This window comes from Sander vitreus, chromosome 9 (assembly GCF_031162955.1).
Source record: "Sander vitreus isolate 19-12246 chromosome 9, sanVit1, whole genome shotgun sequence".
NCBI classification, from domain to species: Eukaryota; Metazoa; Chordata; class Actinopteri; order Perciformes; family Percidae; genus Sander; species Sander vitreus.
The window spans coordinates 18,655,037-18,669,631 of NC_135863.1; the positions used below are offsets into that span (position 1 = coordinate 18,655,037).

At 39.3% G+C, this 14,595-nt stretch overlaps 1 protein-coding gene across 6 annotated transcripts in view; it reads left to right on the forward strand.

The window, feature by feature from the left end:
* The window catches only part of tle2b (TLE family member 2, transcriptional corepressor b), an 84,918-nt gene that overhangs the window by 24,747 nt on the left and 45,576 nt on the right, over positions 1-14,595 (forward strand). For 3 of the 6 annotated variants that reach the window (XM_078259060.1, XM_078259061.1, XM_078259065.1), the window contains exons 4-5: positions 3,984-4,064; positions 13,641-13,685. The exons of 1 other annotated variant lie outside the window; for it this stretch is intronic. In XM_078259060.1, coding sequence (XP_078115186.1) covers positions 3,984-4,064; positions 13,641-13,685 — 126 coding nt within the window. The remainder of the gene's footprint in view (positions 1-3,983; positions 4,065-13,640; positions 13,686-14,595) is intronic. 2 more of the 6 variants (XM_078259062.1, XM_078259063.1) reach the window with 1 other exon arrangement.

Consider the following 14,595-nt stretch of genomic DNA (forward strand, 5'->3'; position numbering starts at 1 on the left):
AGGTACAGAGGCACTGCAGGGGTCTGGTGTTAATGAATGGCCATGCTGTTGACAAGAGACAAAACATTGTTGCATCAACTTTCAGGATACAAAATAATGACAAAAGACTGAAAGATGAAACACATGCTATTTATGTGCGTTGTTGAGCAGAAAGAAGGTAGACAATAAGGCTGTCCCTTTTTATTTGAAATTCAATCTACTGTTCAAACATGAGAAAAAAAATGGCTAAATTCAAATTTTACAGTGAAACATCATGACACCAAACCATCTGAGAAGTAATGTGTGAAAGCATTTTGGATTTGACACCATAGATAAACATTAAACTGCTTCCCGTAGCAAACCCACAACAAGAAATCAGTATCATTTGTCAGTGGCCTGATAACCTGAATGAATTGCCATTTTGTTTCATTTCAAATCTTTGCACAAATCTGAGACGTGAGCATTGATTCAGTCTTTTTTCTTTTAAGATTATTTTTTGGTCATTTTTAGGCCTTTATTGACAGGACAGCTGAAGACTTGAAAGGGGAGAGAGAGGGGGAATGACACGCAGCAAAGGGCCGCAGGTCGGAGTCGAACCCGCTGCGTCGAGGAGTAAATCTCTATATGGGCGCCTGCTCTACCAACTGAGCTATCCGGGTGCCCGATTCAGTTGTCTTGAACCAGGCTAACCTGGTGAGCGTATCATTCAAGTAAAGCAGTGCGAATTAACTGATCGTCAATTTCACAGTGTAGTTTAGGATTTAGTAACGTGGGTTACGATAAAATTAATTTGAATATGTGTTCTTTTTTTGAAAAAGTGACAGCTCTTGTGGACAGTATTGTCACAGTCAAAGGCTGATTTACCCTTACTGCAGATTGTGCAAAGATCAAACTTCCAACATGCATAATTAGTGCCTGCAGGTCTTCACCTCACAGTTCACTGTGTGAAACATATCCAAAACAGTGTAAAGAGCTACCACACTTCCTGCTGTTGCTTCATGATAATTGTCTTAATGAGTTTTCTTTGCTAGGAAGACTTTTACTTTAAGCCTCCAGCAGAAGGTGTTGCAGTTTATGAACAGCATATGAATGTAAGGTGGTAGTTAAACATTAACATTATTACTTAATATTTCAAACTAAACCCTGGTTATCTTATTTCTCTTGATTAAACCTTCCCACTATCATAGAGAACAATTTGTCGTTGCTTTAAATCAATATTATATTGCTTTTATTTTGATATTACATCATACATTTCAGTAAAATGTTTAAAAAAAAAAAAAATTTTAAACGTTGTCTTATATTCTATCTTGAAGCATGTATCAGGGTTGTATCATGGCCTCAGTGTTTTGTCTTATGCCTGCCATGCGGTCATTTGTTTGAACATTGTGTGTGTGTGTGTGTGTGTGTGTGTGTGTATCTGTGTGCGTCGTCCGTTCAGTACAGCCCCTCAGGCAGAGATGAAGTGTGTGTGTGTGTGTGTGTGTGTGTGTGTGTGTGTGTGTGTGTGTGTGTGTGGGTTAATGCGGTGCTCTCAGCCTCTTACTCTGCTCCCAGCTCATCTGTCTGATTTAGGCTGACACACAGTGTTCTCTTCAGCAACATTACAGTCACAAACTGCTTGACAAAGGGGGAAGGGAGGGGTTAGAGAAAGGGAAGGAGAGAGACAAAAATGAAGGGAGAGAATAGAAGTAATAAGGGAAGTGAAGAGAGAGATGGGGACAGTGAGATAGAGAGAAAAACAGAGTGAGCATAACAGACTGAGATGAAATAGAGAGAGAGAGAGAGAGAGAGAGAGAGAGAGAGAGAGAGAGAGAAAGGGCATAAGGGCATTGACAGAGACAGCAGAAAAAAAGGTAAAAAGAAAACAGAACAAGGACATTGGCAAAGGAGAAAAGAAAGTGAGAAGAAGCACAGCAGAGATAAAGGTGCCCTTTTGTATATGATTGTGATAGAGATGGATGAGAGCTTGAAAAGACAGAAGATGAAGAGAAAAGCCAAAAATGGGAGAAAGAGAGGCAAAATGAGGCTGATGTAAGATAGCAGGAAGGAAAAGGGCAGAATCTGAACAGGGATTGCTCCTCGCTAAGCTAAACGTTGCTTTGCCATCTGATAGTGGGAGCTGGCCAGGGATTTAAGCGAGGCCAGATGTAGGGAAGGATTGAGTCTGTTTTAAGAGTCTTAAACCTATCTTAACTGTCTGGAGCAGGAGAAGCAAACGGAGGGGTAGGAGTGTTCATAAAGATGGACTGGGTCTCCCTTACGGTACATACTGTACACATGTGTTTATAGATATAAACCAACTCAAATTCAAGGTCAGCTCTATCCAGTTGTTGTTCTGGCTTTCCCTGTCATGAAACTGGCTGCAAGAGAAGCTGCAGTGAGGCTGAATGTCTGCCGTGACTGATTTAGTCGTCACCCGCTGACAGGACACAATGGAGAAGTCAGAGCCTGCTAACCTAACCTCTGATGTGGGTTAGCGCGGCGTGCTAATAAATGTTTTAACATCAGTGGGTGTGTGTGTGTGTGTGGGCGGGCAGATGAAAGAGACAAGCTCACCCGAGAGACACCGATGAACAATGCTTTTGTTAAGGTTTTTACACACATCCACACCCCCACACATCACATCCCCGAAAAATACATGCAGGAGTAAACACAAGCGGCTTGCACACACATGTAAGCGGCACACACACATATTGTATGAATACAAACACGCTGTAAAGCCACACATTCACAAGTATAGATTTGCAAACACACGCACGCACGCACGCACACACACACACACACACACACACACACACACACACACACACATTTAGATAAATCACGTTGGATTAGACCCACTTCCTAAAGCTCATTTTTAAAGTCTGCCAGCGTTCTTCCAGAATGCATAGAAGAGATAGAGAGAGAGAGAGAGAGAGAGTGTCTGTCTGACACTCTCTCAACACCATGGGGGTGGAGGGAGGGAGGGGGTAACGAAAGAGCAAACACTCCCTGAAAAATGGAAGAGTGGAAAGAGGAGGGAAACACAAAAGTGAAGGAAGAAAGAAACAGAGAGAGAGAGAGAGAGACAGAGCAGCTCTTGAGAGAAATGCAGGAACGCTTTTTGTCTGCCTTGCCCTGATGATGACAGTGCTGTGTGTGTGTGAGTGTGTTATTAGCAGCAGATAGGCGTTAGATATGGGGCATGTTCAGAAGAGTAGAATGTTACAGTGCGGTGAGAGAAACACAAATTACACTGCAACCTCATTTATCTAAAGTAACTTGCCTGCTGAACTGACATATAACGAGCCAAAAAGCAGGCAGCAAATGGAGAGCTGAAAAAAGGCATTAACTGAGATGTAAACGCTGCTGCATCTCACAATGTGTATGCACGTGTAGTTTTATATTCTAGACAAAGTTTACTCCAGAAATGGAAAACTATTTATTCCCCTCAATAACTTATAAGCTTTTCTTGCAAATAGAGTTGCACATACTGTATACGTCTGTCAAAGTTTTAAAAAGTACACAAAGCCTTTAGGTTTTCTGGTTTCTGGTTTTAAGAAAATAAAGTGCTGAAGCTTGCAGACACCTTTTTATATGTCTTATAATGAATATGTGGTAATGTCAATATTACATGAATACAACATGTAAAGAGCAAAATGAGCTCTTCATCATAGACTTTTGATAGAATATTATTATTTTGTCAAATTGTCAATATGATTAAAATTCAGTTTCTTGATACAAACCTTCTGGCTTGGAATTATGATTATGGACATATTTTGGTAAAACACAATTTCATATCATCACAAGTTGTACAAACAACAATATTGACTTATCGCCCTGTGTGCACATTACGTACCTGGCTGGTTTATGACATTTTTACTGCATACCAACATTATCAGGGTGACAAAACCTCCGGCTCTGATTCTCCATTATCTTTGCTTTTGCTGTAGTTCTTAAAATTCAAAAAGCTATAGATTGCAGCTTTATTTCTAGTTACAATTTTGTTATTTTGTGTCATGTAGTGGATAGACGATGGCATTTTCAACCTTCAACTTTCAACAAGCGGTGGCCACCAATCACAACAATGTCTACATGATGATATAGTAAGGTACTTTTATTAAATACACTCAATCAATGTCATATTAGCATACAGTATGGGTTTATTCTAATCTACAAACACTATTGATTACTTTGTAGATACGTGCTAATATCAGTGTAGTGTATATAAATAGGGAAGTAGATTACTTACTTACTTTCCTGCTCATAAGGTTGCTGAATTATTTTTAAATATCAGTTGTCTGGCGCAGTATACAGTTGTAATATTCACTGTTCACAGGAATGCACATGTATGTACATGTATAATCACATTTCTTATAAGAAATTATTCTTATTTGACATTTACATCACATTCTTCACATTTCTGTTGGAAAGAAAAGTTGTCTAATATAAATACACATACAGTAGTAGACACACTTATTGCCTCTCTGCCAGGCTTAAAACACACACACACACACACACACACACACACACACACACACACACACACAAATGCACTTTGCAATCTGCTACGCACATACGCACACATACACACAACCCACATAGACATGAGATCTTACACAGAGTGGTAAATGAGAACGCAGTGACACAACAGAGGGATTATATAAGGCAGAATGGCGGGCATTAGGGGAGGGGTGTAATTGGAGGTTTGGGGGGCAGGCAGTTAAGAGAGGATGAACCTATTAAAAACTGACTACAACAGACAAAACACATACTGTACTACTGCAATTTCAACTGCGGACACAGTGCTGTTATTACTGCATTAATGCTGCAGTCTAGAGCACAGTCATAGTGCAGCTGTTACTATAGCCTACTGTAGAGCAGACACCTGTTACTAATGTAAACAAGTCTGAATGATACACACAATACAATATCGCAGTGTAACCTATTATACTTTATTCAGATTTAGGTCTATGGACTATACCTGAATATGCTTTTGAAGGGTAAACCTTTAATATGAATAAGACAAAACAGTAGCAGTCTTACTGTAATCAACACATACACTGTGAGATTAAATGTATTTTGTCAGTCATGACTTGTAACTGTGTGCATTGAACATTACTGGTAACTGTTACTACACTTACAAATTCACAGACTACAAAGCACAGTTAATACACAACAATCCACACTAGACTCTCATAGAGCGTTGTCACTAGAGTGCTGTTCAGACTGCACAAATAGTACAATAGTCACTTCACTGCTGTCTAGCCTACACCCACAGGACAACTGTTACTACATGTCACTTAGTCTTCTCCTTTCTGCCTCTTTAAATGAAACCCTGACTGGACCAATTAAAGGTTTAGTAAGCGATGTTAATCTGATACACTTTCTTTTGTCAAATTCAGTGAATATTTCACCTAGCTCTCTATTTTCTGTGTGCGCTGAAAAAAAATCCGGTGTTCCTACACAGCCCTGGCTGTGTAAATGGAAAACAAACAAAAAGGTGTGCACGAGCCAAACAACACTATTCCAGCCAATCAGCACCAGGTGGCGCGTGCAAAAAAGTGATGGGGGCAGGGGGAGGCAGCACCGGCCAGGAGTTATCAACAAGAAGAGTTGGCAGCGAAACAGCAAAAGAGGAAAAGGACTATAGAATACAAATTAAAGAAGTTGTATGACCGGGAAAGGAGGAAGGGCCTTGTTAAAGAGCAGCTATTATACTACTTTTCTGGTCTTAGTTTTTGATTCAGGACTCCTATAGAGCAGCCTGACATGATTCAATGCACAATAAACTATGTATATCGTCGGGAAACTATCGTCATCTGCAGCCCCTCTGACAGCTTGGTTTAGGTTTCTCCAGCCAAGCCCACTCCGTTGGGATTGATCATCTTCCAGAAAACCTCCAAAATGGGACGGCTCGGAGCATGCAGCAGCATGACCATGTAGGGAAGTCCGTTTCATTGACGTAGACAAATACAGGAAATTCAAAGTCCCCACTGAGACCCGATGAGATCCGAGCGTTCAGAGCTGGACAGAGCTAACCCAAGCTGCCTGCACGTCTAAATGCATTTATCTCATTATTTGACACTTTGGTATTGTTTAACATGACTATACAACATTATAACATTTATAGGTCAGAAAAGACGAAAAAGCACAATGTATGCTCTTTAACATCGGTGAGGTTAAAGGGGGGGGGGGGGGGGGTTGTATTTGTTTGGCAGTTGAGTTCAAATATCAACAATATTCACGCACCTTTAATGTGGATTTGAATTGGTTGTACTGTTAAAAGAGCAAATTCCTAGCTGGAGCAACTTTTCTGTTACTGTAACTGAGTGATGTTGTAACTGACCTAATAGCTTGTGGCACTTTGCCAGATTACACATTCAGCTCTCAAGTCTCGAGATTGTAACGCTGCTTGCTGTCTGAGAATCCCTGTTTTGTCTTCTTTAGACTGAATGACTCAGGTTTAAGTCCTGGCAAATGAAAAACCTTCTGAACTGTTATAAGCTGTCCTGAAGGTGACACCGTTCTCTGTCTGACCTCACAGCAAGGAAGTGAGCAAAGAGGAAATTATGCTGAAGCGACCAATAAACTATCACGATTTAATATTTTTTTTATCAACAATAGTGCTACCCTTTGTACTTGGAGGATGACTTGCAACGTTTTGCTTTCACTTATATATTTCCCAAAACGTGGAAAGGTTATACATTCTGTGTTCATGTCTTGGGAAAAGTAGTTAAGTATTGTCAAACAAAATGCACTTAAAATATCAGAAGTAAAAGCTCTCATAAAGCAGAGTGACCCCTATGGCAGTTATATTGTCATATTTTTTTATTTTTGCATTAATGTGTAAGAAGCATTTTATTGGTGGAGGACACGCAAAGTTTAACTTCTTTAAAAACTGCTGTATTGTATTTTATAACCTTATATATTTTAATCTGTGAAGTAACACGTGATTATAGCTGTCAAATAAATGTACTAGAATAAATGTAATATTTTCATCTGAAATCTGGTAAAGTAAAGTACCAGAAGTATCACAACCAGGGACGGATTATCATGACCACGGGCCCTGGACACAAAATGGGAATGGGCCCCCCTCCATCCCCTACCTGCACATACGACGCAAGTAGTAGCCTACACTTCCACTATTGCAAAGAGTCCACAGTGCTTTACAGCGCATCACAGGGAAACACAAGCTAATAGGGTACAGATATGTATACAAACCAATACATTAAACGTGGTGATTACCATTTTGAAAAAGTGTGAAAACCAATATCCTACCTACAATTTTTTAAGGTTGATAATGAATATAAATCTCATGGTGCCACTTGTCCATTAGGCAATCGGCTGCACAACATGTCATTATTAAACGAGCGAACTCAACCACCTATTCCACAGTCTCTTGCTGATGTGGGGTATTTAGCTCCTCTGTTTTGAAATGAAGTTTCCTGGTTTGTCCTGTTGACAAGCAGCGGCTCTGATCATACCATGAATTAATTCTTGGCATCACACAGTGATAGTAACTTTCAATTCATCAGATCGATAGGGGCCCCCCTGGAGCTTCAGGGCCCTGGGCATGCCCACTTTGCCCATGCCGTAATCCGTCTATGATCACAACATTAGAACCTGAGTAAACTGCTGCCTGCCGGACATACTGTGTAAATATCTGTGTGTAATATCTCTTGCTGTTTGCCTTGGATTTTCCTGAATCTGAGAGATACAGTACATAGCTGAAGAAAATGGCTGTACAATGAATTGACATTGAGTCATGAATTACATAAGCTGACAAAAGTGAACTGAACATATTTCCATTCAGTACTCTCACTCACAAAAATGGTCAGTGGCAGCATCAAGGCTCTTTACCATTTACTGCCGCTAACCCAAACCTACTTGTTTTCCCTTTGGCTTTACAGAGCAGCATTTCCATTGTACCTTTATTGCATTCCTTTCCGTAATGTCGTGCTGGTTATATACAGTAATCCGCTTCATTTTTGTCCAGAGTGGAGAGCGCTTACTGAGGACGGCTGCTGAAGTGAGCTATTTAGTTACTTGCAAGGTTGTATTTAAATAGGTTGTTGCACTCAGCTGTTGGTGTAGTGGGAAAAAAGTGAGATACTAAATGAAAAGAAGATGGTAGAGAAGAGCGAGTGAAAAAGAAACGTAGAGTAATGGCAGAGAGGTGGAGAGGCTGTTGGGGGAGATGTGCGGAGAATTAATAAGAAGAGACAGACAGACAGTAATTGACTTAAAAAAGATGGGGACGGCAGAGATGAGGTGTATAGATGGAGAGGTGACAAGAGAAGCTGATGAGAGATGGAGGGAGAAAAGTCGGGAGAACAAAGCGATATGTCATATATCTCATGTTGAGAGGGCTGGAAGAGAGGCAAACATGGAAACACAAAGAGCTAGCTTAAGTATGTTTGTGTGTGTGCTTTGAAGCATGTATGTGTGTGTTGTCAGGTATGTGCATACATGTTACGATGATACGTGTATGTTGCACGTGTGAAGTATGTGTGCATTTTTACATGTGAAAGAGATTCCAAGCAGTGAATACATATTGTGTGGTTGGCAGTCTGTCCATGAGAGAAATCGAAAGAAAGAGTAAAATACACAGCGAAGGTGAGCTCGACAGTGGGAGAGAAACGGGAGAAAATATAGATAGAGCACTCGACAAGGAAGGGAGAAACAAATATACAAAGTGAGCGAGCCAAGTAGAAAATAGCACTAGAGAGAGAGAGAGAGAGAAAGAGCATGAAATAGAGAACATAAACGAGAAAGATGCTTGATTGAAATGACTGAGAGCATAAAAAATGAGAGAGTAGAAAAGACAGTGTAAAGGACAAAAATGATACAGCAGATGAAAAAAAACAAGAGGAGATACAAGGGAGAGAGTGAGAGAGAGAGAGAGTAATGAGCAAAGGAGAGAGGGAAAGAATGTAGTAAAAAAAAAACAGACAGAAAAGGATAATTGGCAAGAAAGACAGGAAATGTGTTGACAGGAGAGAGTGGGAGAGAATGCACATGAGAAAGAAGGTGACAAAGGAGAGACAGGACAAGACGGTCACAGAGGAGGAACACCACGTGATAGACAGACAGACAGACAGACAGTCAGTCAGACCTACAGATAGATGAATTAGACATTTCAATGTCAGAGTGACATTCTTTAGTGATCAATCCTTTCTGAGACATTTTTCAATTTTATATCTGCCATTGCACCTGACAAACGAGCAATAATTCACACAGCCACTCAAGATACTGGCAGGTAAATGGTAGGGATGCACATATCTGAGTTTTTCTTTCGTGATGTCAATTCTGATACCTGAACTCAGGGTATCTGCCAATGTGGAGTACCGATTCGGTACCAACGCTTTCTCCTTCCCAAATAAAAAATCTGTACACTTCACTATGTGGAACTCATTCGAAATATTAATATGTAATGCAACGGTTAAAAACCTGTCCACAGAATCAAGTTCTTCAAATACCAAAAATTCAACACACTCTCTTTGACCAGAATTGTATACATACTTGCGGGGGAAAAAAACTGACATTGCCACTGAAGCAGCAGAATATGTCAGAGCATGTCATAGCCTCAGGGGGAACCAGCAAACAACACATACAACTATACTTCAAACTCTGCCTCTTCTTTTTTTCTTTTATATTTCTCTCACTACATGACATTACATTGTAAAGCAATTTCTCATCATATGTATTATTTAGGGATGTTACAATGCATCGTGAATCGGTTAAAAATTGATTTAAATGTGTAAAGATTACAACCGGTTAAGATAAAAAATTACTCGCGATGCAATTTTTAAACAGCCCAGGGCGTGACGCTAGCTAACATTACACAGCAGGTAACGTTAGCTGGCCTAAACGTGGTTAAAATGCTGACCTATATATATATATATATATATACACACACACACATATTATTATATATATATAGACGGAACTTGTGTTGCTTTTGGGTCCGGCTCTGTAAGCTTGTGTTGCGTTCAATGTTTTTGTAAAATACCCTTCTGCCATCTAGTTTTTTTTTCTTTTTGTCGTTTAAAGGTGCAATATGTAATACTGACAGCTAGTGTTTAAAATAGTTACTGCAGTACAAATTCAAAATACTGGAGAGAGTCGTCTCCCCCGCCCCCTCCTCCCCAGACTCGAAGTTCACGTTGGTTGCCAGGCTGAGACCGCAGCATCCACAACAATGTTGCTAGACGCTTGTCTCACATAGCCAGACATTACTTAACAGCACAGCGGAGTAGCTAACGTTAGATGCTGGCTATATTGACAGTCATAAATTTCCGTGCTCATGCGGAGCTCTGTACTGAACTGACTAGAATTACGGTAGGAACCGCTAAAAACACAACAACCTCGCTGTCCTCTCCACCCGACGGAAAGACACACTTCCTCGGCTTAGAATTAGTTACGGTATTAGAACGGACATTTCAAAAGGAGAAAATACTGGCATTAGCATTGTCGTCAGAAAAGATAGTATTTCAACTTAGCATGATTCCTTAATATTTGATGATGCATTGGGGTCATTTTTGGATTTATTACTGTAAATATATTACATATTGGACCTTTAACAGCAAATGACTAGTGATTGTTATTACATTTTAAATAAATCATTTAAATGTAACCATATGGCCTTAGCAGTAAACAAGCATTTCTTTAATCTTTATTTTTCAAGTAATTTTTTTATTTAAGATAAAATACTGTTTCAGTTGCACTTTTGATTAGAGGACACATATGCTGTTTTGCACAGTTTATATAAATAAATTATTATTTTTCAGTCATTATATTCTGTTAAAAAAATTGTGAGAAAATCGTATGAACTTAAAATCGTGAATCGTATTGAATCATGATTTGAGTGTATCGTTACATCCCTAATAATATTTTTAATGATTAATCTGCACCAATTACTTTTTCTTTTATTATCATTACATAGTATCCTATATAATACCATGTGTATTGTGTGTATAGTGTTGAATAGTGTAGTCATGTGGTAACCATTTCTTCTCTTTCTTTTAGTCACACTTATTACACATATAGTGTAAGCCTTGTACTATGTGATCTGGCAGTGCTGTACTCAATTATCTTCATGCCAATAAAGCAAATTTGAATTTAGATAGATACGTGCATGGATAGAGACAGACAAAGATAGCAAGTGAGTAAAATGAGACAGGAAATAGAAAGACTGAAATGAAGAGTGAAATATCACGTGACAGCTATAAAAAGAAGGAAGGGAATAACTAGAGCAGAGATCTTCAACAGGGGGTCCGGGACCCCTGGGGGGTCCTCAGAGTCATTGCAGGTGGGACTCCAAATTACTGTTAATTTTTTAAATGTAATTTTTTTTTTTTTTTAAATGTCTTAACACAAATCCAACATCTTATTAGCAAATATAAATCCCCACTGATGATAGGCTTATTGGCCTATAGATAAGGTAGTCATCCACAGATACAGTTAATCTTTAGAATTCACTGTGCCACATGTATATTTAACATTAAAAGATGATTTATAAAATCATGCCAACAATTATTATTTTAATAGCTTAGTATTCTATGCAAAAAAAGGTATGTATAAAGGCTTTAGGCCGCCCTACATGCTATTGTAGGCCCAGTTTAATATGCAACTTAATTTTATCCAATAGATGTAGTAGGGGGTCCCTGCTCCGTCTCTCTTGCAGTTAAAGGGTCCTTGGTTTAAAAAAAGTTTAAGACCTCTGAACTAGAGAGAGAAGAGGGGTGATAGAAAAGAGGGACTGACAGCCTCTAAAAGATAGGGATAGGAGTGAGAGGGTGGGACTAAATGAGTTGAGGAATAAATGGCGAGAGAGAAGAGAGCGATCGAGTGAAAATGAGCAAGAGAATACAGAGCGGAAGAGAGCGAGTAGTATCTCGCTGTCATCAGTCAGAGCGTTGCTCATCCGGCAGCAGAGGCTGCCTTTGTCACCATGACGGATCCTCGCAGTCTGTATGCCGCTCGCCACCAACACCATTACAGCACTGATGGACACACACACACACACACACACACACACACACACACACACACACACACACAGAGGAGAGAGAACAACACATTTAACAAGCACACACACACATACAGGTATGTTTGGTGTTTTAGTGTCAAATATACAAAGACACACAAAACACACACACACAGACATTCAGATAGGAGCATGACATCATTGGCATAGATATGTTGCACTGTTGATCATACTGTATGAACTGGATACGTTATCTAGATTACGATTGTTAGCCCACGTTGATATATTCAAATTAAGAGTTTTGTCCGACGAACAGTTCAGAATCCAAAGATATTTATTATTAATACCATAGAAGACTAAGAAAATCAGCAAATATTCACATTTGAAAAGCTGGAACCAGTGAACCTTTTGGCATTTTTGCTTAACCCTCCTGTTGTCCTCGGGTGAAATTTGACCCATTTCCAAAAAGTTTCTGTATCAGAATTGTGTCTTTCTTTCATCCAAAATTTAAAAAAAATAAGTAACGTGGATGGTTGCCTACAACGCTCTTCACAAGTAAAATAAATGATCAGTCCACTACTTTCATTGAATTTGGGTGTTTTATTCAATTTTATAGCATTTGAAAAAAGAAATTGATAAAAGAATGTTGAAAAAAGTGACAAGAAATGTCAGAAAAGCTTCAAAAACGTGGTAAAAACCCCCCACAAAAACGTCAAAAGGCGCGGAAGACATCGGAAAAAGTGTCAAAAACCTTGAAAAAAGTGACAAAAACATTGGGAAAAGCGACACAATTGTCGAAAAAGACGAAAACGTTCAAGTTTGACCCAGAAAAACTTAAAGTTGCAGTAGACAGGAAGACAACACAAGGGTTTAAGAGTAAAGTTTAAAGCCTGTTTCACCTCTGACAGGAATGTGCTTTTTTTTTTTTAAATTAAACCCAGAATGTTAACAAAGCTCCACCACAAGCAGAAAAAGAGTCTACTAAATTCCGTATGGGCCTGGTTAGTGGTTACTGTACTGATAACTTTTGGTCATACTGGCTGTAAAAAGATCCCTTTCTAGTGCAGTAATTTGAAAAAATATGAACCTATCCTTCAGGAATGTGGCCAATCTGTACAGATTGCATTTACACCTGGGTGAGTGTGATTGCAATGTGAGTCAGACAGATGTGGAGGGACCTCTGCTAATACAGTTGTAGACTCATACTAGACACACACTTATCAATCACGCACACAGACTGTACACATATTCAGATACAGGCACACAGTTCACAGTGGTCAAGCATACACAGTCTTATTATTATGATGGGTACTGTACATACTGTAGGTCTTCATAGGCACACAAACACAGAGGCAGGAACTACAACATGCAGGACTCACATTTGGCAGCCGTTCATAGACAAAAACCTGCTGAGACAGTGATCACACATAACTCACTCAGAGACATAAATACCTCATTATCTACAAACAGACACACACAAACTTGTTTTTACTATACACACTCGCATCCTCTCTCTTTCTCCCATCTTTTCGCTCTCTCTTTTCTTGCTTTCATTAAAACCACACTGACAAACAGCAGCGCATCTACACTGAGCAACAGATGCTCAATGGGAGATATTGTGTAAGACTGAATGTTAATGTGCGCTTTGTATAAATGCTAATGAAGCTCTGTCATCTGTTTGTCTCCACAGTACTACGAAATGTCCTACGGTCTCAACATTGAGATGCACAAACAGGTAAAAAAGAGTATACTGTACTCAGTATTGTTTTTTTCAGTCTCTTCTCATTGCTGGTGTACTTGGTGGTTGTGTGTGTGTGTGTGTGTGTGTGTGTGTGTATCACTTTATGTGTAAAAGTTGCATTTTTTGAGTAGGCGGGAGAAGGTGAATGTGTTATTTCACGCTCACAAACCTGGTATGCCATTGTGTCATTTTGTGTGGGTGGGTTTTTGCTATATTTTCTTGATCCTGTCCTCATTTTTATTTTGTATTTACACTAAGTGTCATATTATTAGAAACACCTTTCAATACAAAATACTGACTGTATACTGTAGCTCAACACACAAAAACAGCTACAAACTGCAAACACTTTAAGTAATAATTTAGTGCAGGGTGATTGTCTTGCATTATATGACATAGTACTTGAGTTTCTGTTTTTCTTGTTTCTCAGTGTATACTGTATTGGCGGGATAAAGCAGGATCAGTTCCAGCTCCACTCATCTTTGTACTTAGTAAAGAAGTAGGACCAGAAACAGGGCAAAGGAATTAATTAAATCTCTGTCTTTTATTTGGTAGTCAAATAATGAGTCAGCAAGAGCAATACGTGGTTTTAACACTATGGATGACTGATTGTATTAGTTTTAGTAAGGGGTCACTGCACAACACTGTAGTTTACCTCTTCATGCCTCTGTATGGAATATAAACGCAGGTACTGTTGCATGATACCAGCAGAGTGTGTTTCCTGCATAATTATGATATCCCTATTGACTAAATATTTATGCGTGTGGACACTCTCTTCCTCGGCTGTTATCAAGCAAAACAAGCGATGGCTGCTGATATGCGAATTAGGGAATAATAATACTATCAAGATGCCTGTTACAGATGGTAACCATAGCAATGGCAAATGTATGTTTTACAGCACTGGTGG